This window comes from Heterocephalus glaber, unplaced genomic scaffold, assembly GCF_053883595.1.
Source record: "Heterocephalus glaber isolate CG9 unplaced genomic scaffold, H.glaber_assembly_v1.0 deba00000936, whole genome shotgun sequence".
In the NCBI taxonomy this organism is placed as follows: Eukaryota; Metazoa; Chordata; class Mammalia; order Rodentia; family Bathyergidae; genus Heterocephalus; species Heterocephalus glaber.
In genome coordinates this window covers 3,667,418-3,692,045 of record NW_028258172.1, presented here as the reverse complement: position 1 = coordinate 3,692,045, position 24,628 = coordinate 3,667,418, and the positions used below count along the sequence as shown (strand labels likewise).

The 24,628-nt window shown below is 39.3% G+C and overlaps 2 protein-coding genes across 2 annotated transcripts in view; one reads left to right on the top strand and one right to left on the bottom strand.

Annotated features, from left to right (window-relative positions):
- The window catches only part of LOC110347169 (profilin-2-like), a 182,385-nt gene that overhangs the window by 79,350 nt on the left and 78,407 nt on the right, over positions 1 to 24,628 (bottom strand). The gene's annotated exons all lie outside the window — the stretch shown is intronic.
- Mtmr8 (myotubularin related protein 8) overlaps positions 1 to 24,628 on the top strand; it is a 115,645-nt gene that overhangs the window by 78,606 nt on the left and 12,411 nt on the right. Inside the window, 1 exon segment of the mRNA XM_087208118.1 lies at positions 8,218 to 8,351. Coding sequence (XP_087064244.1) covers positions 8,218 to 8,351 — 134 coding nt within the window.

The window sequence follows — 24,628 nt, the reverse complement described above, 5'->3', positions numbered from 1 at the left end:
ATGAGACAATGAAAAAATGGAAACAAAGTCTTTGTAAATAGGTAGGGATGGAGGGTTTGAAGGGAGGGCAAGTGAAAGGGGAAAAAATAAGAACCAAGAGCGATTATGTAAAGGTGCAAATTTTCAATGATGTATGTCATTATATTGTATACCTAGAATGTACCAATAAAATTAATTTTTTAAAAAAGAAATCTGTTTTTGTGTTTGCCAACTGCAATCCTGTCTTCTACATCTGAGATTCAGTCCTCACATTCACTTATTCTGCTGCTGAAACTTTCAATGGAATTTTTAATCTCTTGGAAATTTGCTTGGATGTGTTTTATGTATTGCATTTCTTTCCTATGTTGGGTATTCATGGTTTCCATCATTTTCCTCTGCTCCTCTATTTTTTAAATCTGTATCTGTCTAGAGTTACTAATCTTGTTTCCTTTTGGTCACCATCTCTGTAGTTATCTGACAAATTATTTCTGATTAATTTTTTCCAGAGCCTCTTTCATTTGTTTTATTACTCACCTTGTTACCGCTTCAAAGAGTCCAGGTGGCTGACTTTCAGATTTTTCCATCCTGTTGCTCCCTAGTTTTGCCCTTGCTGAGCTGGGAATCTGGGTTTTCATCTTTCTTAAGGGTCTTCTGATTTCTATTTTTTTGTTGTTCATATAATTGGTTTAATTCTTGGGCTGATGTTCATAGATTGCCTATGGGGAGTATCTTTATTGCAAGTATTTAGAGCCCTTAGGAAATGGCTACTTCTCAGAGGTATCTTCTTGGTATACTAGGCTTTTGCATTTTGAGTCTTGCAAGATCCTACCTCTTCAGTTTATTGAGGATGAGAAATTGCTACCTCTTTGGCCTAACCCCTGGTGCTTTGGAACTGGCTTGTAGTATTTTTCATGACCATTAGGCAACCTCAGTCTTGGTACACCAGGAAGATCAACTGACTAGAATAATTAGAAACTGGGTGTGGTGGCTCATGCCTGTAATCCCAGCATTTGGGAGGCTGAGGCAGGATTGCTAGGAGTTCGAGGCCAGCCTGGGCTACACAGTGAGTTTAAGGTCAGCCTGAAATACAAAGAGAGACCCTGTCTCCAAAAAAAAACAACCATGCCACCTTGGCTAAAGTAATACAATCCACATCAACAATAGCAGCAAACACAGTCTACAAAATGACAAGTTGTGGTAACTATTAATTTGCCACCTTTAACTGTATGAAATAGACTTGTGGTTATATAACAAAATCTAGAACAAACCTGAAATCTCTTTGCAGTAAATAAGCCCTTCAATATAGTGAATTTATTCTCTGGGAAGGAGATTTAGAAGAAGTTGAGGGGGGGAATAGGGAAATAGAAGGAGATTGAAAGATTGGTAGGCTAGAGGATACAGGAAGGTCATGCAAACTTTGGGACATGGTGAAGACAGGTGGAAAAGAGACGAGGAAGAAATAAAAACAAGAACAAAAAAAAATCCCACCAGCAACAAGAAAACTAGAAACCTTATGCTCCTATTAAAAAAATAAGTAATCAAGAAAAAACAAAACGGGACAAAAACAGAAACAAGGAGAGAAATGAAGAAGAAAAAAAGATGAAAGTAAATTCCTCTTCAAGGTGTGTCTGTTGTCACTGGTAGAAAATGTGGGCAGTGTACAGATCCTAGTTGCTTAATCTCTGTAAGCCAGACTTAGTCCACTGAAGTTCAGGATGGCTTCTGGCTGTGAGGCTGGAACTAAACTACCTGACCTCCTGTGGCTTTGAGCTCTGCACAGTTCCACTGCAGGTTCAGGCCACCCTTCCCTTACAGTGAGTCCAGGCTCTGGTAGAAGGTGCTGACCCCAACAACTAACCAAACGCTGCAGTCCACTGCATCTTTATTCCAGTGACTCTTTTCACTCTCCTGGTGGACTTCAATTCTCAAGAACAAGACTCAGAGTGGCCCTCTCTCTGCTGCTCACCACTGAACCATCTTCCTGAGCTCAGAACAATGGCCTTTCTGTGCTTTGCTGCTGTCTGGCCCAGGCAGATCTGTGGGGCCAGATCTGTGGGGTCTAGGTCCTTGTGCTGCCCTCATATACTACTTGAGTTCTGCCCCAGAGCAAACATCTTTGACAGTAACATGCTCTTAATTCTGCTGACCAGTGTCCAGCAGATTCTGCTCCCAACTTTAAGCATACATTCTAGGAACATGGGAACTGTTGTTCCCCAAAGTTCCTTCCTCAACACACACAGGTTCAACCACTCCTTTGGGCTGTAACTCCCCACACTCTTTATCATTGAAAAACCTTATTTCTCCATCAATTTCTAAAAATAGTTTTTCAGACTATATTAGTCTGAGTTGAAAATTGTTTTCTTTTATGACTTGGAACACTTCACGAGAAGCGCTCCTGGTCTTTAAGGTTTGTATTGAGAACTCTGCTATAATTTTAATGTTTTTACCTTGATAAATGATTTGTTGCTTTTCTCTAACAGGTGTTAAGATTCTGTTTTTGTGTTGGACTTAAGGGATTTTGACTATGGTGTGTTCTGGAGAAGTTCTTTTCTCATCCTGGCTATTTGGAGATCTATAAGCCTTGCTTATCTGTACGTTAAATTCTTTCCCTATATTTGGAAAGTTTTCTGCTATTACTCCTTTAAAACATTTTTTATCCCATTTGTGCTGTCTTCTGATTTTTCACTAATTAAAATTAATCTTAGATTTGTCTTCTTCACCTAGCACCTATTGGATCCATTTTCCATGCTCTCTTGTGTTTGAGATATCTAAGGCTATATGGTCACTTGTGTCAGTCCTATCTTCTAGTTCTAATGCTCTGTCCTCACACTGGTCATTTCTGCTGCCCATAGCTTCAATACAATTTTTTTTAATCTCCTGGATTTCTCTTGTATCATTTCATGGAGGCTGATTCTTTGCTAAATCAGTTACTCATGCTTTGCATCATTTTGTTAAGCTCAGCTAGACTTTTTATTAGATTCTTCTGTGAGTTCAGTGATTGCTTTATCATCAATTATCTTTTTATATCACATTTGAGCTCACCGAATACCTTATCTGTCATTTTGGTCTCCTCTTTTGTTGTTTTGTATAATTCTGCCATGTGCATTTTGATTCCTTCCCCATTGATATATCATGGTTCAGCTTTGGGGTAGTTGGTAATTATTGGGGACATTTTGCTACATTTTCTTCTCATGTTTCAATGTGTGTGTGTGTGTGTGTGTATGTGTGTGTTTGTGTATGTACTTGTGCACAATGAGATTTGTGGGTCAATTTTGGTAGGAAGTCTGTGTTGATACTATGGAGATCTCGTTAGTGTCTTCTTTTCAGTGGTGCACTCTAGGTGTGGACAACTATTGCCCTTTACCTCTGTCCCAAGATTGAATCACCTCCACTAATTTGGGAAAGCAGATTACAGAGTATTTGGCCCACCACATTTCTCCTGAAATGAACCACAGTATTGATGATGACACAAATACAAAGCAGATATTGGTATTAACATCAAAATCAGCAACCCTGTCAATATCAAAATCAGCAACAGTAATAGAGTCAAAGACAAACTGGATATGGACATGTCCTAAGAACCAACAAAGCAGCAACTATATCATGCTTATCTATAGAAAAGTTTTATAATTATATACAAAAGAGAAAACAAATATTTGTACACAATACATGTCTAATAAATGCAACCATTGTACCATCATTAATATAATTCAACAGTATAGCATGGTATTAAAAATACTTAAAGATTAATAAAGCTTAATAGCAATGCTAGTAAAGATGGAGATGGCAGGTAATGGGAAAATGAAAGAAGTAAGATTTGAGAAAGAAAAGGAAGATGTGAAGGAAGAGAGGTTGGTGTGGTAAAAGTTCCTGTTAAGGAGTAAAAGAATAGTAATAGATATAGAAAAAAGTAACAGAAAAGAACAAAGAAGAAAAAATTCAAAATAGCAAGCAAAAGAAAATAAAGAAACCTCAAAAATGAAGAAGAAAAAAAAAAGAAATGAGTCCCCCAAAATGCCTCCATATGTTTGAATGTGTGGTTTCTTTCCAGGGTCTATAGTATTGCAAACCACCAGATAAGTGGGAGGGATAGTGAATTACTGCAAAGACCTATTTTTGTTTCCACAGTCATAGTTTGTGTGTAAATTTTGAATCTTCACCTGCCTTTCTTGCTGGGCATTCTGGGTTTTGATGTTCACCTCAGGGTTGTAGTCACTCTGGCCTCTCCAAGTTTCTATGTTCCTCTATGGACCCTTAAGCCATGGCATTCTCTACCTAATTTTATAGCCCGTGGTTTGTGATGTGCTCTCCCTGCTACAGAGGACACTTTGTCAACACACCCCAGGCTGGAGCAATCATCCAAACCTAGGTGTATCCTGATCACAATAGCAGATTGGGAAAGGAAACAGACCACTGAGGTCTGTGCTGGATGTAGGCAGCAGGGTGCCAGTGGAAGGGGTGGCAAGCAGTCTGCTGAACTTAGTGCCAGTACTTTCATTCCCTGCCCTGTCTGGAAGCCACACACAATGCACCTGGCCTCCATCATCAAAGAAGGTGTGACCCCAGTGTCCTTTGGTGCCTGAGTTTAAACTTCTCAGTGAGGTTTACATTTAGCCCATACCCTCTCCACGATGGTCTCTTATGGCTGTCTCCCACCCATTCACTGTGGTATTGTGACACCAGAAACTCTGAAGTATGGTTGTTCTGTAGTTTAATCTTAAATTATTTAACCTCTTTTCAAAATGGCTTCTTGTTAACCCCTCTCGAACATGTCACTCACTGTACTAGATTTCTTCTCCATCTCTAGCCTGCCATGTGGAAGGAGTCAATTTCAGTGTAAAACCCCGTACTGTTTTTGGAGTTTACAATAATTGTGGGCTTTTCTTGAGGGCAGTACTGCTGTCCCATTCCATTTTTTTCTCCCTGGAACTACCAACCCTCTCAGGATTTACCTGTGTCAGCAGACATGGATTCTCCTCCCCAAGAGCTGGAGTTCCTTTCCCTACTTCTTCATTCTTTTTTTCTGTGTTGTGCTTCATTTATCTAACTTCTTTGTAGTTTCTACTTTTCCTGTCTGCTCCCTCTTGAGTTCTAAAGATCTACTTTTTTCTCTTTACCTAATTGTTTTTTTGATTCTAGGTCTCAGAGAAGATGTGCTTTATTTATTATTATTATTAGTAGTAGTAGTAGTAGTAGTAGTAGTAGCAGCAGCAGCAGCAGCAATAGTAGTACAATGTTTTTTAAACAGAATCTTGCTATGCAGTTCAGGATGGCCTTGAATTTACTATATATCCCAGACTGGCCTTGAACTCATGGTGATCCTCTTGCCTTGGACTACCAAGTGCTGAGATTACAGGTATGGGCCACCATGCCCAGCATCAGAGAGGCTGTATTTTGTTGCTGGTCTCTACTCCAGCATTTTTAATTCTTCAATGTAGTCTTGATTTGCACCTCTCTGATAGCTAAAGTAATTGACCATTTTTGTATATTTATTGGCCATTTGTACTTCTTAAGGAAAGTATCTGTTCAAAAAATGTGCTCAATTTATAAGTGGATTGTTTTCTGGTTTGTTAAGCTTTTTGAGTTTTTAATATGCGTATGAGTATTAATTCTGTGTAAAATTAATAACACAATATTTTCTCTTGTTCTGTAAGTTGCCTTTTTACTATATTGCTTCGTTGTTCAGAGGCTTTAAAATTTGGTATAGTCCCATTTGTCAATTTTCCCTTTTTCTTGTGCTTTTGTAGTCTTATCTAGGAAATTGTTGCCTGCACCAATATCTTTAACTGTTTCCTCTGTATTTTTCTCTAGTAGTTTTAATATTTTCAGTTGTTAATTTAATGTCTTTGATCCATTTTGAGTTGATTTCTGCATAAGGTGAGAGATAAGGATGAAGTTTCCATCTTCAATGTGTGGATATTCAGTTTTATCAGTACCATTTGGTGAAGTTGGTGTTTTTTCTCCAAGGTATCTTTCACCACCTTTGTCAAAAATCAAGTGCTTAGGTTTATTTCTAGGTCCTCTCTTCTATTCCACTGAGCTATATATTTTTGACAGTATCATGCTGTTTGGATGCAATGACTCTGTCATGTATTTTGAAATCAAATATTGTGATGTCTTCAGCATTGTTCTTTTGCTCTGGATTCCTTTCACTATCAGGCTCTTGTGTGCTTATATATGTACTTTAGAATTGTTATTTTCATTCTACAATCTGTCAACTCCTTGGTTAGGTTTTGTATTAGTTACCCTTTCATTGCTGGAACAAAATACCTGACATGCACATCTTAAAATAGAAAGGGTATATTTTGGCTCATGGTTACAGAGGTTTCAGCCCCTGGTATATTGGAACCAAGGCAGAAAGACCATGGCAGAAGGGCATGGTGAAGGAATACTGCATACCTTATGACATCCTGGAAGCATAGGGATGGGGAAAGAGCAAAAGAGGAAGTAACCTGGTCCCAGATATATTTCCCAAGTTGCACTCCCTTGACCCACCTAGATACATCCAGAAGGGTACTTTTCTAATCTAGTTTCTTCACAAGGCAGCAATCAAATTGACAAGATTAACTATCACAGATTTATTCATAGGTTTTATTTTTTGAGGCTGTGAATGGGATTGCTTTCCTGATTTCTTTCTCAGTTAGTTCATTATTGGTGTATAGAAAAAGTATTGATTTTTGTACACTGATTTTGTGTCCTGCTACTTTGTAGAACTTATCAGTTATAGAGATTTTAGTGGAGTCTTTAGATTTTTCCAAGTATCGACTCATATCATTAGCAAATAGGAATAATTTGATTTCCTTTTCTCTTGTTTGCATACCATTTATTTCATTCTTTTGCATTATTGCTTCAGCTAAAATTTGAAGTGATATATTATGGTGATAAAAGTGAATATCTTTGTTTTGCTCTTCATCTTAACAGTGAATTCTTTCAGGTTTGCCCCATTCAGTTTGCTGGCTATGGGTTTGTCACATCTAGATATCCCCCCCAAAGTCTCATGCATTCATAGGAGGAGTTTTGGGGAGAATATTGGATCATGGGCCCATAATCATCAGTGGATTAGTCCACTGATGAGTTTGTAGCTGACTTGCTGTTAGAAGGTGAAATTTGTTGCAAGTGGTAGGTTCACTGAGGGCATGGTCTGGAAGGATTAATCTCTTCCCCACTCCTCCCTTCACTCTGCTTTTTTCCTGTTTGCCATGTCATGAGCAGCTCTACTCTGCCATTCCATCCTCCCCTGGACCTAGCTGACTATGGGCTGAAACCTCTACAAACTGTCAGCCAAAACAAACCTCTTCACCTTTAATTTGAAGGTGTAAGTTATTGTGTCTCAGCGACAAGAAAATTGACTAAGACAAATTTTGGTAACAGAAATGGGTCATTATTGTGACTAACTGACCATGTGGTTCAGAAGCCTTTTCAACTTGTTTATAGGAGTTTAGAAAGGATTGGAGATGACAGCTGGAGAAGCAGCCCTAGAATGCTGTGAGCCAAGCTTGATGGGAGATCCTATTCAGAACTCAAAAGACTAGAATTCTGACAGTAATACAGCCAGTATAGACCAGGCTCAACAGGTAGAAATCTTAGTCAACTTTATCACTGCTGAGACACAATAACTGATACCCATTACATACAGGAGAGGTTTGTTTTGGCTCATAGTTTATAAAGGTTTTAGTCCATTGTTGTTTGGCTCTAAGGCAGGTGGCATGGCAGAGGGATATTGTAGAGAACTGTTCATGGAATGGCAGGCAGGAAACAGAGCAATAGAGAGAATGGAGGAAGGACTGGGGAAGTGATAAAATTTTCAAGGCCATGTACCAAGTGAGCTATCTCTTCTAACCAGATATTTCCTCCTAATAGCAAGTCAGATATAAACTCATCAGCAATCACTGATCATAGTCATGGGCCCACAAACCAATCAGCTCCCAAAAGTTCAATCTATGAGCACATGAGGCTTTGGAGGGACATTTAGATATAAACTACAATAGTCTGTGATCATTTTAATGTATTTAATCCAATTGAACTCTCTTTAGCATTATTTACAGTACACATATATATCAGCATTCTGGCCTTCTGAGCTCCAACAAGAATTATCTATCATGCATTCTTTTAATGAAAATATTACTTTTGAGATCTTCCCACTTACCAGACTAAAATTTTCTCAGGAAAAGGAAAATATCAGTATCAATTTCTCCAACAATAAATAACTTACTTCTGTTTTCTTTTTTTCTATTCAAGGTTCTGATGTGAGATGTATATCCACTTTGACAAAGGGCTACATCCCAAACAGAATATTTTAGAGACTCTTTTGGAAATTAAGAAAGAAAAAATGTTGGAGGCAGATAAACATGAACTAGAAAGAGAGGAGGAAGGTTCCCAAGATATTTTCTTGCCCCTTTTGGATAGGATTAGCTCATTTGGAATTGAATTGGTACTTGTAGAAATCTGGCCGGCTAGCATATTATACCCATGGCTTCTAAGTGTCCTGTGTTTACAAAGTTCAGAGAATAATGTCTTTTCTTACTATAATGCAATAAATACCTCCCCCAGTTAGTTGAACAAGTGGATTGGTTCCTTTTTAATTCTGTGTAGAATGATTAGGTGGAATAAGGGGAAATGACTAGGAAACCACACTGGCACTTATTATCCATCAAGAGAATACGTAAAATACCTTGATTTTTAATCCATTTTGATTTTAGTTTACTTCAAGGTGAGAGATATAGGTGTAGTTTTAATCTTCAGCAAGGAGAAACCCAATTTTTCCTGAACCATTTATTAAACAGGCTATCTTTCCTCCAGTGAGGGTGTTTGGCTCCTTTGTCAAAGACGAGGTGACTAAGTGTCTGGAGATTTTTCTGCATCTTCTAATTGGTTCCACTGGTCCTTGGGTATGTTTCTTTACCAATAATATGCTGTTTTTATCACAGTTGCTTTGCAGTATAGTTTCAAGTTTAGGATTGTGATATCCCTTACCTTGTCATTGTTGCCTAGAACTGCTTTTTCTATTCCAGGTCTCTTGTTCCAAACAAATTTTTGGAATTTTTTTCTCAAGGTCTGTGAAGTATGCTGTTGGAATTTCAATTGGGATTGCATTGAATCTATATAGGAGTTTTGGAAGTATGGCTATTTTCACTATATTGGTTCTTCCTGCCCAGGAGGAAGGGATTTCTATTTTCTGATATCTTCTTCAATCTCTTTTTTAGAGTGCTATAGTTTTCAGAGTAGAGGTCTTTGATTTCTTTCATTAGGTTGATTCCTAGGTATTTCATTTTTTTTGGACATTATTGTAAAAGGAGTTGTTTCTACAGTCTCTCTTTCAGTATGTCTGTTGTTTGTGTACAGGAAAGCTAATGATTTTTCTGTGTTGACCTTGTATCCAGCTACTCTACTGAATTTGGTTAAGTCTAGAAGACTTTAGGTGGAGTTCTTGGGGTCTTCTATATAGAATATCATGATGTCTACAAACAATAACAATTTAATTTGTTTCCTATTTTTATTCCTTTTATTTCTTTCACTTGTCTAATTGCTTTGACTAATGTTTCCAGAACTATATTGAACAGGAGTGGTGATAGTGGACATCCTTGTCTTATTCCTGATTTTAGTGTAAAGGATTTCAGTTTCTGGCCATTTAGTATGATATTGGCAGTTGATTTTTCATCAGTGGTTTTTATCAGATTGAGGTAGAGACCATCTATTCCAATTTTCTGTAGGGTTTTTATCACGAATGGGTGTTGGATTTTGTTGAACACCTTTTCTGCATCTATTGAGATGATCCTATGGTTTTATCTTTGGCTCTATTAATATAGCATATTACATTTATTGATATGTGTATGGTGAACCACCCCTGCATCCCTGGGATGAATCCCACTTGGTCAGAGTGTATGAACTGCTTGATGAACTTCTGCATACTGTTTCCCAGTATCTTATTGAGGACTTTTGCATTCATGTTCGTTAGTGAGAGTGGCATATAGCTCTCTTGTTTGGTTGGGTCTTTGTCTGCTTCTGGAATCAAGTTGATGCCTGCTTCCAGGAATGAATTTGGGAGTATTGCTTCCTTTTAAATTTCATTGAAGAGTTTAAGCAGTAGTGGCAATAGTTCTTCTCTAAATGTCTTATAGAATGTACCAGTGAAGCCATCAGTACCCAGGCTTTTCTTTGCTGGTAAGTTTTTAATTACATTTTCAATTTCATTGACTAATATTCGGTTGTTTAGAAATTTTAGGTCTTCTTTGTTCAACTCTGGTAATTCATATGTATCTAGGAATCTGTTCGTTTGTTCTGGTTTTTCCATCTTATTGGCATACTTGGGTATTTCAAATTAGGAAAACCTTTATGAGAGACTCTTTTCCCCATGTAGAAGGCAAACTCTATTCACTGAATAAAAATGCTAACTTTGTTGATTTTAACAAGGCCAGAAAAATCAAAGTTGACCCTTTCTTTTTTTTTTTTTCTTAAATTCTTTTATTGGTACATTGTAGGTATAGAACACAATTACATTACTCATTGGGAATTGTACCTTTACATAATGCATCTTGGTTCTTATTTTTTCCCCATTCCTAGCCCTCCCTTCACGGCCTCCACGCTTCCCTATTTACAAAGACTTTATTTCCATTTTTTCCATTTCTCAGCATTTTTCCTTTCCTTTCTTTCCTTTCCCCTGCCCATCCCACGACCCCTACCCCTTTGGACCTTTTCTTCCTATTTTACATTATCGATTTTTCATTCTAATCATTGGTACATTTTAGGTATACAATATAATGACATTCATCATTGGAAATTTGCACCTTTACATAGTCTCTCTTGGTTCTTATTTTTCACCCTTGCCCAGTCCTCCCTTCAACCCCTCCAGTCCTCCCTATTTACAAAGACTTTGTTCCTATTTTTCCATTTTCTCATATTAATCCCATTCCCTTCTGTTCTTTCCCCTAGCCCTCCCACTTCCTTCCCCTTTGCTCCTTTTCTTCCTATTTCACATTACCTATTATACATTTAGTCCTTATTTACATTTTAAGTTTCTCACACCAGAGAAACTATTCGGAATTTATTCATGTGTGTCCTATTTATTTCACTTAAGAGTATTGCCTCAATGTGCATGCACTTAGCTATAAATGCCTCTAATTTCTCATTTTTTGTGGCTGAATAGTACTCCATTTTATAAAAAAAACCACATTTTCTTGATCCAGTCTCCAGTTGATGGGTATTTGGGCTGTTTCCAAGTTATAGCTATTACAAACTATGCTGCTATGAACATGGGTGCACATATATCACTGTAGTATGATTCTTTTAATTCTTTGGGGAAGATCCCCAGCAGTGGAATAGTGGGGTCAAATGGGACTTCCAGTCCTAGTTCTTTGAGGTATCTCCATACTGATTTCCACAGTGGTTGCATCAGTCTACACTCCCATCAGCAGTGGAGCAGGGTTCCTCTCTTCCCACAGCCACGCCAGTATTTGTTATTGGTTGATTTCATGATAGCAGCCATTCTTTCTGGAGTGAAGTGGAATGTCAGCATTGTTTTCATTTGCATCTCTCGAATGACCAGTGATGTTGAACATTTTTTCATGTATTTATTTGCTATTTCTACTTCTTTGCCTGAGAAATGTCTGTTCATTTCAGATGCCCATTTTCAGATTGGGTCTTTAAATTTGGGAGGTCTGATCTTTTTAAGTTCTTTATAGATTCGAGATAGTAGACCTTTGTCTGAGGAAGAGCAGGTGAAGATTTTTTCCCACATTGTGGGTTGTCTCTTCACACTGCTGGTGGTTTCTCTTGCTGTGCAGAAGCCTTTTAATAAGAAAAGATCCCACTTTTTGTTTGTGCTAGTTCATTGGCAACTGAGGTTTTGTTCATATAATCTTTTCCTATACTGATGACTTCAAGAGTACTACCTAACTTCTGTTCGAACTGGTTCAGAGTTTCTATTCTAATATTTGGATCTTTAATCCATTTTGATTTTAGTTTAGTGCATGATGAGAGATATAGGTCTAGTTTTAATCTTTGGCAAGTTGAAGCCCAACTTTTCCAGTACCATATATTAAAGAGGCTATCTTTCCTCCAGTGAGGGTGTTTGGCTCCTTTATCGAAGAAGAGATGGCTGAGTGTGTCTGGCGTTGTTTCTGCATCTTCTAATCTGTTCCACTGGTCCTCAAGTCTGTTTCTTTGCCAGTACCATGCTGTTTTTATCACAGTAGCTTTGTGGTATAGTTGCAGGTTGGGGATTGTGATACCCCCTGACATGTCTCTGTTACCTAGAATTACTTTTGCTATTCTGGGTCTCTTCTTGTTCCAAATAAATTTTTGGATTGTTTTCTCATGGTCTATGAAGTATGCTGCTGGGATCTCAATTGGAATTGCATTAAATTTATATAGCAGTTTTGGAAGTATGGCCATTTTCACTATATTAATCCTTCTTACCCAGGAGCAGGGGATGTCTGTCCACTTTCTGGTATCATCTTCAATCTCTCTTTTAAGAGTGCCATAGTTTTCAGAGAAGAGGTCTTTGATTTCTTTCGTTAGGATGATTCCTGGGTATTTCAGGTTTTGGGATGCTATTGTGAAAGGAATTATTGGCCCTATTTCTCTCTCAGTGAGTCTGTCATTCGTGCAGAGGAAAGCTATTGATTTTTGTGTGTTAACCTTATAACCGGCTACTTGACTGAATTTGGTTATTAAGTCTAGAAGACTTTTGGTGGAGTTCTTGGGGTTGGGATCTTTTATATAGAGTATCATGTCATCTGCAAATAATGACAATTTGACTTCTTCATTTCCTATCTTTATTCCTTTTATTTCTTTCTCTTGTCTAATTGCCTTGGCTAATGTTTCCAGAACTATATTGAACAAGAGTGGTGATAGTGGACATCCTTGTCTTGTTCCTGATTTTAGTCTGAAGGATTTCAGTTTTTGACCATTTAGTATGATATTGGTTGTTAGTTTTTCATAGATGGCATCTATCAGTTTGAGGTAGAGACCATCTATTCCAATTTTTGTAGGGTTTTTATCATAAATGCATGTTGGATTTTGTCAAATGCTTTTTCTGCATCTATGGAGATAATCATATGGTTTTTGTCCTTGGCTCTACTGATATAATGTATTACATTGATTGATTTTCATATATTGAACCATCCATGCATCCCTGGGATGAATCCCGCTTGATCAGGGTGTATGATCTTCTTGATGATCTTCTACATTCTGTTTGCCAGTATCTTATTAAGAATTTTTGCATCTGTGTTCATTAGTGAGATTGGCCTATAGTTCTCTTTTTCAGTTGGGTCTTTCTCTGCTTTGGGGATTGAGGTGATGCTTGCTTCCAGCAATGAATTTGGGAGTATTGCTTCCCTTTCAATTTCATTGAAGAGTTTAAACAGTAGTGGCAGCAGTTCCTCTTTAAATGTCTTGTAGAATTCAGCAGTGAAGCCATTAGGGCCCGGGCTTTTCTTAATTGATAAGTTTTTAATTACATTTTCAATTTCATTGGTTGATATTGGGTTGTTCAGAATTTTTAGGTCTTCTTCGTTCAACTTTGGTAATTCATATGTATCTAGGAATCTGTCCATTTCTTCTGTGTTGTCCATCTTATTGGCATATAGTTTCTGGAAGTAGGAATTGATGATCCTCTGTATTTCTGCTGGGTCTGTTTTAATTTATGGATTTCCAATTTCATTGCAGTATGGCCTGATAATATTCAGGGGATAACTTCAATTTCTTTGCACTTACTTAAACATGTTCTATGTGTGAGTATGTGGTCTATTTTGGGGAATGACCCATGTGCAGCTGAGAAGAATGTGTATTCTGATTTTGTGGAGTGGAAGACTCTGTAAACATCTGTTAAGTTCATTTGTTCAAGAGTTCGATTGAGTTCTAGTATTTCAGTACTTATTTTTAGTCTAGTTGATCAATCTATTTGTGACAGTGGGGTGTTGATGTCCCCCAGTACAATTGTACTAGTGCATATATGACTTTTCATGTCCATTAGTATTTGTTTTACATAGTTGGGTGCACCAGTGTTTGGTGCATAGGTATTTATGATTGTCATCTCTTCCTCTTGGATTGTTGCCTTTACAAGGATGGAGTGTCATTCTTCGTCTCTCAATCAGTATTGGTTTGAAATCTACTTGATCTGCAAAGAGGATAGCTACTCTTGCTTTCTTCGGGTTCCCGTCACATGGAGTATTGTTTTCCACCCTTTAACTTTCAGTCTATGAGTTTCCTTTTGAATTCAGTGTGTTTCTTGTATGCAGCATATTGCTGGATTTTGCTTCTTGACCCATTCTGCCAGTCTATTTCTTTCGATTGGTGAATTGAGACCATTAACGTTGATGGTTATACCTGCAATGTATTGACTTGTCATTACCATGACATTTCTTTTTGTTGCCTTCTCCCCCTTTATATTTAATTTCTTGTCATGCCAGATGGGTTCATTCTGCTTTGCTTCCTGGGGTTGTGATCCTCAATGTCTGTTCCTCGGATATTCTGTCAAATTCTTTAGAGTGCTGGTTTGGGTTTCACGAAGTTCCTAAGGTGCTCTTTGTCATGAAAGTATCTTATTTCTCCATCCATTTTGAAAGATAGTTTTGCAGGGTACATCCATCTGGGTTGGAGGCAGTTTTCTTTTAAGGCTTGGAATATGTCACTCCAAGCTCTTCTTGCCTTGATGGTTTGTGTTCAGAAGTCTGCTGTGATTCTGATGGGCTTTCCTTTGTATGTGATCTGTTGCTTTTCTCTGACTGCTTGGAGAACTCTGTTCTTCTGTTGTGTTTCTGGAATCCTAACAATTATATGCCTATGTGTAGATTTTTTTGGATCAAGGCTATTTGGAGTCCTAGATGCCTCACTTATCTGTATGTCAAGCTCTTTTCCCCTGCTTGGGAAGTTTTCTGCCATTATTTCTGTGAAGAGATTTTTTATGTCATCTGCACTCTCTCCTGTTTCTTCATTGAGCCCAATCAGTCTTATGTTATTCTTCTTTGCATCATCTAGCAGCTGTTGGATTGATTTCTCATGTTCCCTTATAATTCTGAAGCATTTTTTCTTGTCCTGGTCACTAATTGCAATCTTATCTTCTATATCTGAAATTCTGTCCTCACATTGGCTCATTCTGCTGTGTAGACTTTCAATGGAGTTTTTCATGTCCTGGAAATCTATTTGCATCTGTTTTGTGGATTCCATTTGTTTCTTATATTGGGATTCCATCATGTTCCTCAGCTCCTCTCTTGATTTATTAATCATGTATTGCACTAGGGGCACAATTTCTCTTGTTATCTGAGAAATTATTTCTGATTTCATTTTTTCCAAATCCCCTTTTGTTGCCAGTTCAGTGGGTCCAGGTGGTTGAGTATCAGAGTGTTCCATCTCACTTCCCTTTGGGGTTGCTGTAGGTGATCTGGAAGTCTGGCTTTGAGACTTATTTATGTGTTTTCTCATTTTGACTGGGGTGGGTGGCTGTTAGCGCCTGCTCGGATTACCTCCTCTGATCTGGTTGAGGTGGGTCAGGGACCGCGAGCAGTGGTAGGGAAGGTGACCCCAAAGCCCTTTCCTGTGGGCTGGGATCAGCGGGAGTGATGGTGGCCAGGAAGCCCCTTCCTCCGGACCAGCAGCAGTGGGATGGTGGCTCAGAAGCCCCTCCTTCTGGGCCAGGAGTGGTGGGAGGGATGGTGGCCCACAAGTCCCTTCATCTGGGCCAGGAGCAGGGGGACAGAAGGTGGCCCAAAAGCCCTTTCCTCTGGGCTGGGAGCAGCTGGAGGGATAGTGACCCCGAATCCCCTTCCTCTGGAAAAGGAGCAGTGGGATGACTGCTCAGAAGCTACTACCTCTGGGCCGGGAACAGTGGGACTCAATACCTTGGTCTGGTGGTCTGGTGTCCTCTGTGTCTTTGTAGTGTGGAATCAGGTGGCTGCCTGTCTGCAGCGGGGTGATTCGGTGTCTTCCGCATGACTCAGGACCTTGGTAGGGCATGCACAGACCTGCCTGTCTGCAGGGGGCTGGTTCAGCGTGTTTTCTGCATGACTGGGGACCTCGGTAGGGTGTGGGCAGACCTGCCTGTCTGCAGCGGGCTGATTTGGCGTGTTCTGTGGGACTCAGGACCTCGGTAGGGCATGGGCAGACCTGCCTGTCCGTAGCGGGGTGATTCGGCAGCTTCCGTGTGACTCAGGACCTTGGTAGGGTGTGCACAGACCTGCCTGCCTGCAGTGGGCTGATTAGGGTTGTGTTCGGTGAGACTAGGGACCTTGGTAGGGTGTGGGCAGACCTGCCTGTCTGCAGCGAGGTGATTTGGCATCTTCCACATGACTCAGGACCTCGGTAGGGCGTGCACAGACCTGCCTGTCTGCAGCAGGCTGATTCGGCGTGGTCTGTGGGACTCAGGACCTCCGTAGGGCATGGGCAGAACTGCCTGTCTGCAGCGGGGTGATTCGTCATCTTCCACGTGACTCAGGACCTCAGTAGGGCATGCACAAACCTGCCTGTCTACAGCGAGATGATTCTGCATCTTCCGCGTGACGCCCTCCATTCCCTTCTGAGCAGGACTGGGCCTGAGGTCTGGGAAGGCTGGGAGGGCTCAGGCTGCATGGGGAAGTGGGCTTCACCTCCACTGATTTTTTTGTATCATTTTCTTAGTCTCCATTGCATTGATTTCTCCTCTGATCTTTATAATTTCCTCCCTTGTATGAGCTTTGGGGTTGTCCTGCTCTTCTTTTTCTAGAAGCTTGAGGTTCAGCATCAGGTTGTTTAACTGGGCTCGTTCTGTTTTCCTAATATGCGTATTCACTGCTATGAATTTCCCTCATAAGACTGCTTTCATTGTGTCCCATAGATTCCGATATGTTGTACTGTCATTGTCATTTAATTGAAGGAACTGTCTGATTTCTTCTTTAATTTCCTCTGTGAGCCATTGGTTATTCAGAAGTGTGTTGTTCAATTTCCACATGTTTATGAAATTTTTTGAGCTTCTTTTGCTATGGATCTCCAATTTCATCGCACTATGGTCTGATAATATCCAGGGGATAACTTCAATTCCTTCGCACTTACTTAAATATGTTCTATGTGTATGTGGTCTATTTTGGAGAATGACCCATGTGCAGCTGAGAAGAATGTGTATTCTGATTTTGTGGGGTGGAAGACTCTGTAAACATCTGTTAAGTTCATTTGTTCAAGAGTTTGATTGAGTTCTAGTATTTCACTACTTATTTTTAGTCTCGTTGATCTATTTGTGACAGTGGGGTATTGCTGTCCCCCACTACAATTGTATTAGTGAATATACAACTTTTTATGTCTGTAGTATTTGTTTTATATAGTTGGGTGCACTAGTGTTTGGTGCATAGATATTTATGATTGTCATCTCTTCCTCTTGGATTGTTGCCTTTACAAGGATGTAGTGTCATTCTTCGTCTCTCTTAATCACTGTTGGTTTGAAATCTACTTGATCTGCAAAGAGGATAGCTACTCCTGCTTTTTTTCGGGTTCCTGTCACATGCAGTATTGTTTTCCACCCTTTAACTTTCAGTCTATGAGTTTCCTTTTGAATTCAGTGTGTTTCTTGTATGCAGCATATTGTTGGATTTTGCTTCTTGACCCATTCTGCCAGTCTATTTCTTTTGATTGGTGAATTGAGACCATTAAAGTTGATGGTTATAACTGAAACGTATTGACTTGTCATTGCCATGACTTTTTCTTTTTGTTGGGCTCTCCCCCTTTACATTTAATTTCTTGTCATGCCAGATGGGTTCATTCTGCTTTGCTTCCTGGGGTTGTGATCCTCAATGTCTGTTCCTAGGATATTCTGTCAAATTCTTTAGAGTGCTGGTTTGGGTTTCACGAAGTTCCTAAGGTGCTCTTTGTCATGAAAGTATCTTATTTCTCCATCCATTTTGAAAGATAGTTTTGCAGGGTACATCCATCTGGGTTGGAGGCAGTTTTCTTTTAAGGCTTGGAATATGTCACTCCAAGCTCTTCTTGCCTTGATGGTTTGTGTTCAGAAGTCTGCTGTGATTCTGATGGGCTTTCCTTTGTATGTGATCTGTTGCTTTTCTCTGACTGCTTGGAGAACTCTGTTCTTCTGTTGTGTTTCTGGAATCCTAACAATTATATGCCTATGTGTAGATTTTTTTGGATCAAGGCTATTTGGAGTCCTAGATGCCTCACTTATCTGTATGTCAAGCTCTTTTCCCCTGCTTGGGAAGTTTTCTGCCATTATTTCTGTGAAGAGATTTTTTATGTCATCTGCACTCTCTCCTGTTTCTTCATTGAGCCCAATCAGTCTTATGTTATTCTTCTTTGCATCATCTAGCAGCTGCTGGATTGATTTCTCATGTTCCCTTATAATTTTGAAGAAATTTTTTTTGTCCTGGTCACTAATTGCAATCTTACCTTCTATATCTGAAATTCTGTCCTCACATTGGCTCATTCTGCTGTGTAGACTTTCAATGGAGTTTTTCATGTCCTGGAAATCTATTTGCATCTGTTTTATGGATTCCATTTGTTTCTTATGTTGGGATTCCTTCATGTTCCTCAGCTCCTCTCTTGATTTATTAATCATGTCTTGCACTAGGGGCACAATTTCTCTTGTTATCTGAGAAGTTATTTCTGATTTCATTTTTTCCAGATCCCCTTTTGTTGCCAGTTCAGTGGGTCCAGGTGGTTGAGTATCAGAGTGTTCCATCTCATTTCCCTTTGGGGTTTCTGTAGGCGATCTTGAAGTCTGGTTTTGAGACTTATTTACGTGTTTTCTCATTTCGAGTAGGGCAGGTGGGTATTAGAGCCTGCTCGGATTACCTCCTCTGAGCTGGGTGAGGTGGGACAGGGGCCACGAGCAGTGGTAGGTATGGTTACCCAGAAGCCCTTTCCTGTGGGCTGGGAGCAGCAGGAGGGATGGTGGCCGGGAAACCCCTTCCTCTGGACCAGGAGCAGTGGGATGGTGGCTCAGAAGCCCCTCCCTCTGGGCCGGGAGTGGTGCTAGGGATGGTGGTCCACAAGCCCCTTCCTCTGGGCCAGTAGCAGCAGGACAGAAGGTGGCCCAAATGCCCTTTCCTCTGGGCTGGGATCAGTGGGAGGGATAGTGACCGGGAAGCCCCTTCCTCTGGACCAGGAGCAGTGGGACAATGGCTCAGAAGCCCCTACCTCTGGGCTGGGAGCAGTGGTACTCAGTACCTTGTTCTGGTGTTCTGGTGTCCTCTTTGTCTTTGTAGTGTGGAACCAGGTGGCTGCCTGTCTGAATCGTGGTGATTTGGTGTCTTCTGCATGACTGAAGACCTCGGTAGGGCATGGGCAGACCTGCCTTTCTGCAGCAGGGTGATTTGGGGTCTTCAGCGCAACTCAGGGTAGGGAGTGCACAGACCTACCTGTCTGCAGCAGGGTGATTCAGCGTGTTCTGTGTGACTCAGGACCTCTGTAAGGCATGGGCAGACCTGCCTGTCTGTAGCAGGGTGATTAGGCATCTTCCACCGGACTCCGACCCTTTCTTTTAATTACAAGTTAAACAAGTCAACAGGGATTTCTATTCAAAATATGGAAAATGCTGAAGTGCTTATGGAATCTAGGCATCCCTAAGGGTTTATTTGAAAGACAGGGAAGGGCTATGTCTTCAAATAGCATTCTTAGAAAGGATTCACTGTTTAGATACTGGGTATAAACCCACTTCAGGCCAGATAAAGCATAGCTTCCTTGCACCCAGTAAGTAAATAATTATCATTTTATTGTGAAAATAAATGTTTTGATTATATCTAAACTCAAACTTTTAAATTTCCTTTGCGGAATCTACAGCTGGTCATTTGTACAAAATTTTAAATACAAATCATAATTTAAAATCCTAAAGTTTAAGCAAACCTGGGATGTTCTGGCCCTCTGCAAAAGTGAGAAGTAAGGAAATACTTAGGGCCTCTGACCTCTCATTTTAACTATTAGCAGCATTTTCTACAAGGCCCTCAGAGAAGGCCCCCTCTTCTAGAACCAGCCCTCTCACTTATCCTTATCCAATTTTTGAATGACAATCATATTCATTTCAGACAGACTCAGATCACTCCCTGGAAAAGTACATATACACCCACACACTTATATATCTACATTTATGTCTATATCTATATATTTAACTTTACTTTTTAGTAGAGAAGAAAAACAAAAATGACCATTATTATTATTATTATTATCATTATTGACAACTAAGTTAGAAATATAATAGGCAATCTGACAGGACTGAGCCCTCCAGAGAGTCAGGAAAAAGGTGAAAATACACTACAACTGCAGCCAGAGACACATCCGTTGGGGGCCAACCCTCGAGAAAACAACTAAAGGACCAGCTCTATGAAATTCCACCAGGGATAAGATAAATGATAACACCTAATCTAGTAAAGTCTATACAGGCATCAGTCACATCCATCACTTACCTGAGAAATTCTTTGTTCTTTCCATGTATTGTGCCTATGTGACTTCCTTCCCTGTTGGGTCACTATTACCTAAACGACCATACTTGTAAGCTTATTGGTTGATCATAGCATTAACCCAGGTTGGACCCACGTGGCTTTGCCCCATAAGACTTCCCTATAAAATGGACTCCTCAGATACCCATTTGGGTCCCCTCCTGCCTCTCAGGAGCTATACTCTCAATAAATATTTTCCTACTATTAAGCTCCAGTGTTCTTAGAATTTATTCTTCAGTTTTAGAGAACATAATCTAGGTCTGTCAGACATCAAATAGGGTAGGAGATATTTTTCATATTTCATCTCCTGCATCATTTTGGACCACCAAGATAATCAGATAGAGGTAATAGTTTGCTTTTGTTTTATAGATTCTGGATTACTTAGGTAATCAAAATTGTCATCTTCATTTGTTAATTGCACATGCTTGTCTTTGTTAACTGTATATGCCCTGAGTTTTCAATACCTTGTTTCTCTTTTATGCATTGTCTTTGGTTAAAATGATGGTAAATTTAAGTTGAGATCATGGAAAAACCATATTTGATGAGACATTTTATTCTTGCAGGCAAGGTCTTGTACTTCTGTTTCATATTAATTTTTCTTGATTGGTTTAAATAGTGCTAAGGAAATGCAATGTTAGATCGCCTCCTAGTGGACTTTCATGCCTTTAGTGGAGACCTCTGCAGTAGGTTCCAGTCTCCTTCCCAGTATATAATGCAGGGCTGAACAAAGATTCAAAACAGAATTAAAGAAACAGAGAAATGGGGAGCCAGGATGGCCAGTACTGAGCAACCAGCAAAGATTCTGATCAGTCCAAGCCATTGATTTTTTATTGGTAATCAAATTGGGGTAAAGGATAACAATGTGCTGTGCAAGGATGTGCATATTGTGCAGTTGCTATGGATATTAATGCAGGTAAGGCTTATAAAGGAAAGGACAAAGCATTCTCAAATTAGAAACACAACAGACAAAATATAAGGTTGTAATTAGAATCTTGTCCTTCTAGTTAAGAAGGTTGGAGTTGTGGGAATGGAATTTGGGTGTGAGTTTCTCTGACCTCAGCTACTATGTTATCTCATATTGAGTTCCACAACTTCATAGGCCATTTCTCTCTGCTGTGGCCATTAGCAGGGAGGTCATGCTAACCTGCATGCTACTGCAGTACTTATAAGGTGCTTCTATGAGTTACATAAGCTTCAGTCAGACTCACTTCTTAAAATGAGCCATTGAAGCGTTAACTCTTAGCCTGTACTACTTACAGGCTGCTTTGGGCATAATCGATATTGTGGTCCCCTGTGTGCCCTGATTACAAAGGTAACCACTGGAGGTCAGGATGCGCCCTGAGGCAAAAGCCCTAAGAAACAGGCTGGTTCAACAAGACTAAAGGGCCTCAGGGCACTCTCTGCCTTCTCCTTCTGGCCAAACTGTCATGTCCACAGAGGAGTCCCGGTTAATCACGACTATAGAGGAAAAATCAGCCTATGGCTGCACAATGGATTGTGTCTCTTAGTCCTTCACTTCATACCTGGCCTTACTTCCAGGCACCATACTTCAGTGAAAGGAGTCACTGGAGAGAAGGTAACTTGCTATTTCTCACAACCCTTAGGCTATAACTGGGACAGCTTTCTCTTCACCCATTTCTTTCAATTATGTCCATTTCCCCTCCTGGGGAGAGATATTTTATATACTTTTATGTGCCCTCTCAGAAGTGCTCTCTAGCCAAGGCACCCATGGTCTGCTAAATTTTTGAGCTTTCTTCCAAAAAGAGCCTACGGCAATCAGACAAAACCATCAGCCTAGGGCCTCTTAAAAATTGTCTTTGCTTTCATAGATGTAAAAGGGGTTTTATTCTTTCTGATCCTTATTAAAAGAAATCTGTTAATTGACCTATTAAAAAGTTCTGACAAGTCTTATTTATAACTATAAATAAGTTACAAAAAGTTATTATAATTCAACTTGGCCAAATACATCTGCATATACTCTGGTTTATAAACAAATTGTCATATGTGTGTTTCTCCATCTGTCTATTTAATTTGTTATAATATGTATAGCTGTTTTGTTTGAGCACAATTTTTTCTTCTTTCTTGCCTTTTTAGATTTTTTAAATATTTGTCTATAACTTAAGCTGGCTTATAGATAAATGTCATTAGATTTAAAGACATGCTTCCACCCAGGTTGCTAGCTGATCAAAATGCTGTCAGGCTGGTTTTACTAATATAATACATATTGTTGTCTATGTACAATAATAAGAGTCTTTCATTAGTCACAAATAATGTAATTGTTGTGGTCTGGTTCTTATAGGTCCTCTAAAATTTGTTAAGACAATTAAATAGAGAGTCCTTAGGTTTAGGAAAACTGCTGGACAGGACTTCTTTTGGTGAATGGAGCAGCTGCCTGGAATCATCTTAATCTAGCCTTTATTCACTAATGGGACCCTAGTAGTTTTCATAGCCCTATAGAAGACACACTCTAATAAACATTGCTAAATATAATAAACATTGCATAAATAAATATATATGTTTACATTGGTTATCATCAAAATGTTAGGTTTTCTGTGGGTAAAACAAGGTTTTCTTATTAAAAGATACTCTTAGTACAAAGCTAAATTAAGAGACAAAGATTTTCATATAGTTGTGACACTCATTATTGCATGCCTTCTCAGTGTACAGGTGTTTTCAGATGTAAAATTAGGCTTAGTCCTAGTGATAACCTTTGCTTTGGTGGATATCTAACTTTCTCTTATGTTTCAACTTCTTGTGATAAGAGGTATATGTCAAACCAACAAGAGACTACCAGTCAAATGATAGATTTTTTTAAAAAAAAGCTTATGTGATGTATATGTTACATATATACACTTAGCTGCTTAGAGTAAGCATTCCAGACAATGTCACATGCTTCTTCAATGACATCCCATTGATAGATACTAAATTAGGTAAGAGGTTCTTTAGTGTATTACAGATAACTGATTAAAAAAGCAATTCTCTACTAAGATAGGCATTTAAATGTTTTGAAGATATAATTGTCATGCTAAAATACTGTGCTTTCTCTATAAACTTTATAATTGCTATCTGTTAACATTCTACAGAGACTGAACTTCTAGAACCAGAATTGGTTAAAAAAAAAAAAAAACAGACCTCTGGCTATACTGTATATTTCTAAGTGCTTGATATCCAGATGAGATTATAATATTTAAACTCACTACTCCCACTACAGTACTGATGTAACTGATCTTCTTATCTGAGTGTTCAACAACTAAAGTTTGGAGACCAGAGCACATGCGCCCCACCAGAGACCATGCAGCGTGGATGCCGCCATCACGTAGCATCTGACTCCACACAGCACAGGTGCTAGGGGGAACATAAAGGCCATGGTTATGAGGCCCAGGAGATAGAGCAGAAGTGAACAACAGAGAGGGCCTTTCTGATGCTCTGAAAATTGAAGCCCAGTGGGAAAGTGAAGAAAAACTTCAATAAAAGCACACTGGACCATCGTGGTTGGTAAGTTGGTGGGATCAGCACCTCCCATAGAAATCCAGCCTCACATAGTGGGGAGGACAGCTCTAACCTGCAGTAGAACCTTGCAGAGTTTAATCCTTCAGGAGGACAAGGACCTCAACTTGGATCTTGCAGCCAGAAATCAGTCTGAATCTCAGTAGACTACAGCTGGCTTACTGAGACTAATCAACTTAGAACTACACACTGCTGCCCACATTGCATACCAGGACAGCAGAGACATATCCTGAGGGAGTTCTTTTTTTGTTTTGTTTTATATATATATATACTTTTTTTTCTCTTTTCACTTTCATTTTCTCTCTGCATACCTTCTGGCTCTATATTTCTCTCCCTCTTTGTTCCTGTTCCTGTCCCATTCTGAATTTTTTCTCTCTCTCTGTCCTCTTGATTGTCACTTTTTTTTTGCACTTTATTAAATTCTTTTATTGGTACATTGTAGGTATACAACACAATTACATTTCTCATTGGGAATTGTACCTTTACATAATGCATCTTGGTTCTTATTTTTTCCCCATTCCTAGCCCTCACTTCACCCTCTCCACCCTTCTCTATTTACAAAGACTTTATTCCATTTTTTCCATTTCTCATCATTTTTTCTTTCCCTTCTTTCCTTTCCCCTGTGCCTCCCACTACCCCTACCCCTTTGGACCTTTTCTTCCTATTTTGCATTATTGATTATTCATTCTAATCATTGGTACATTTTAGGTATACAATATAATGACACTCATCATTGG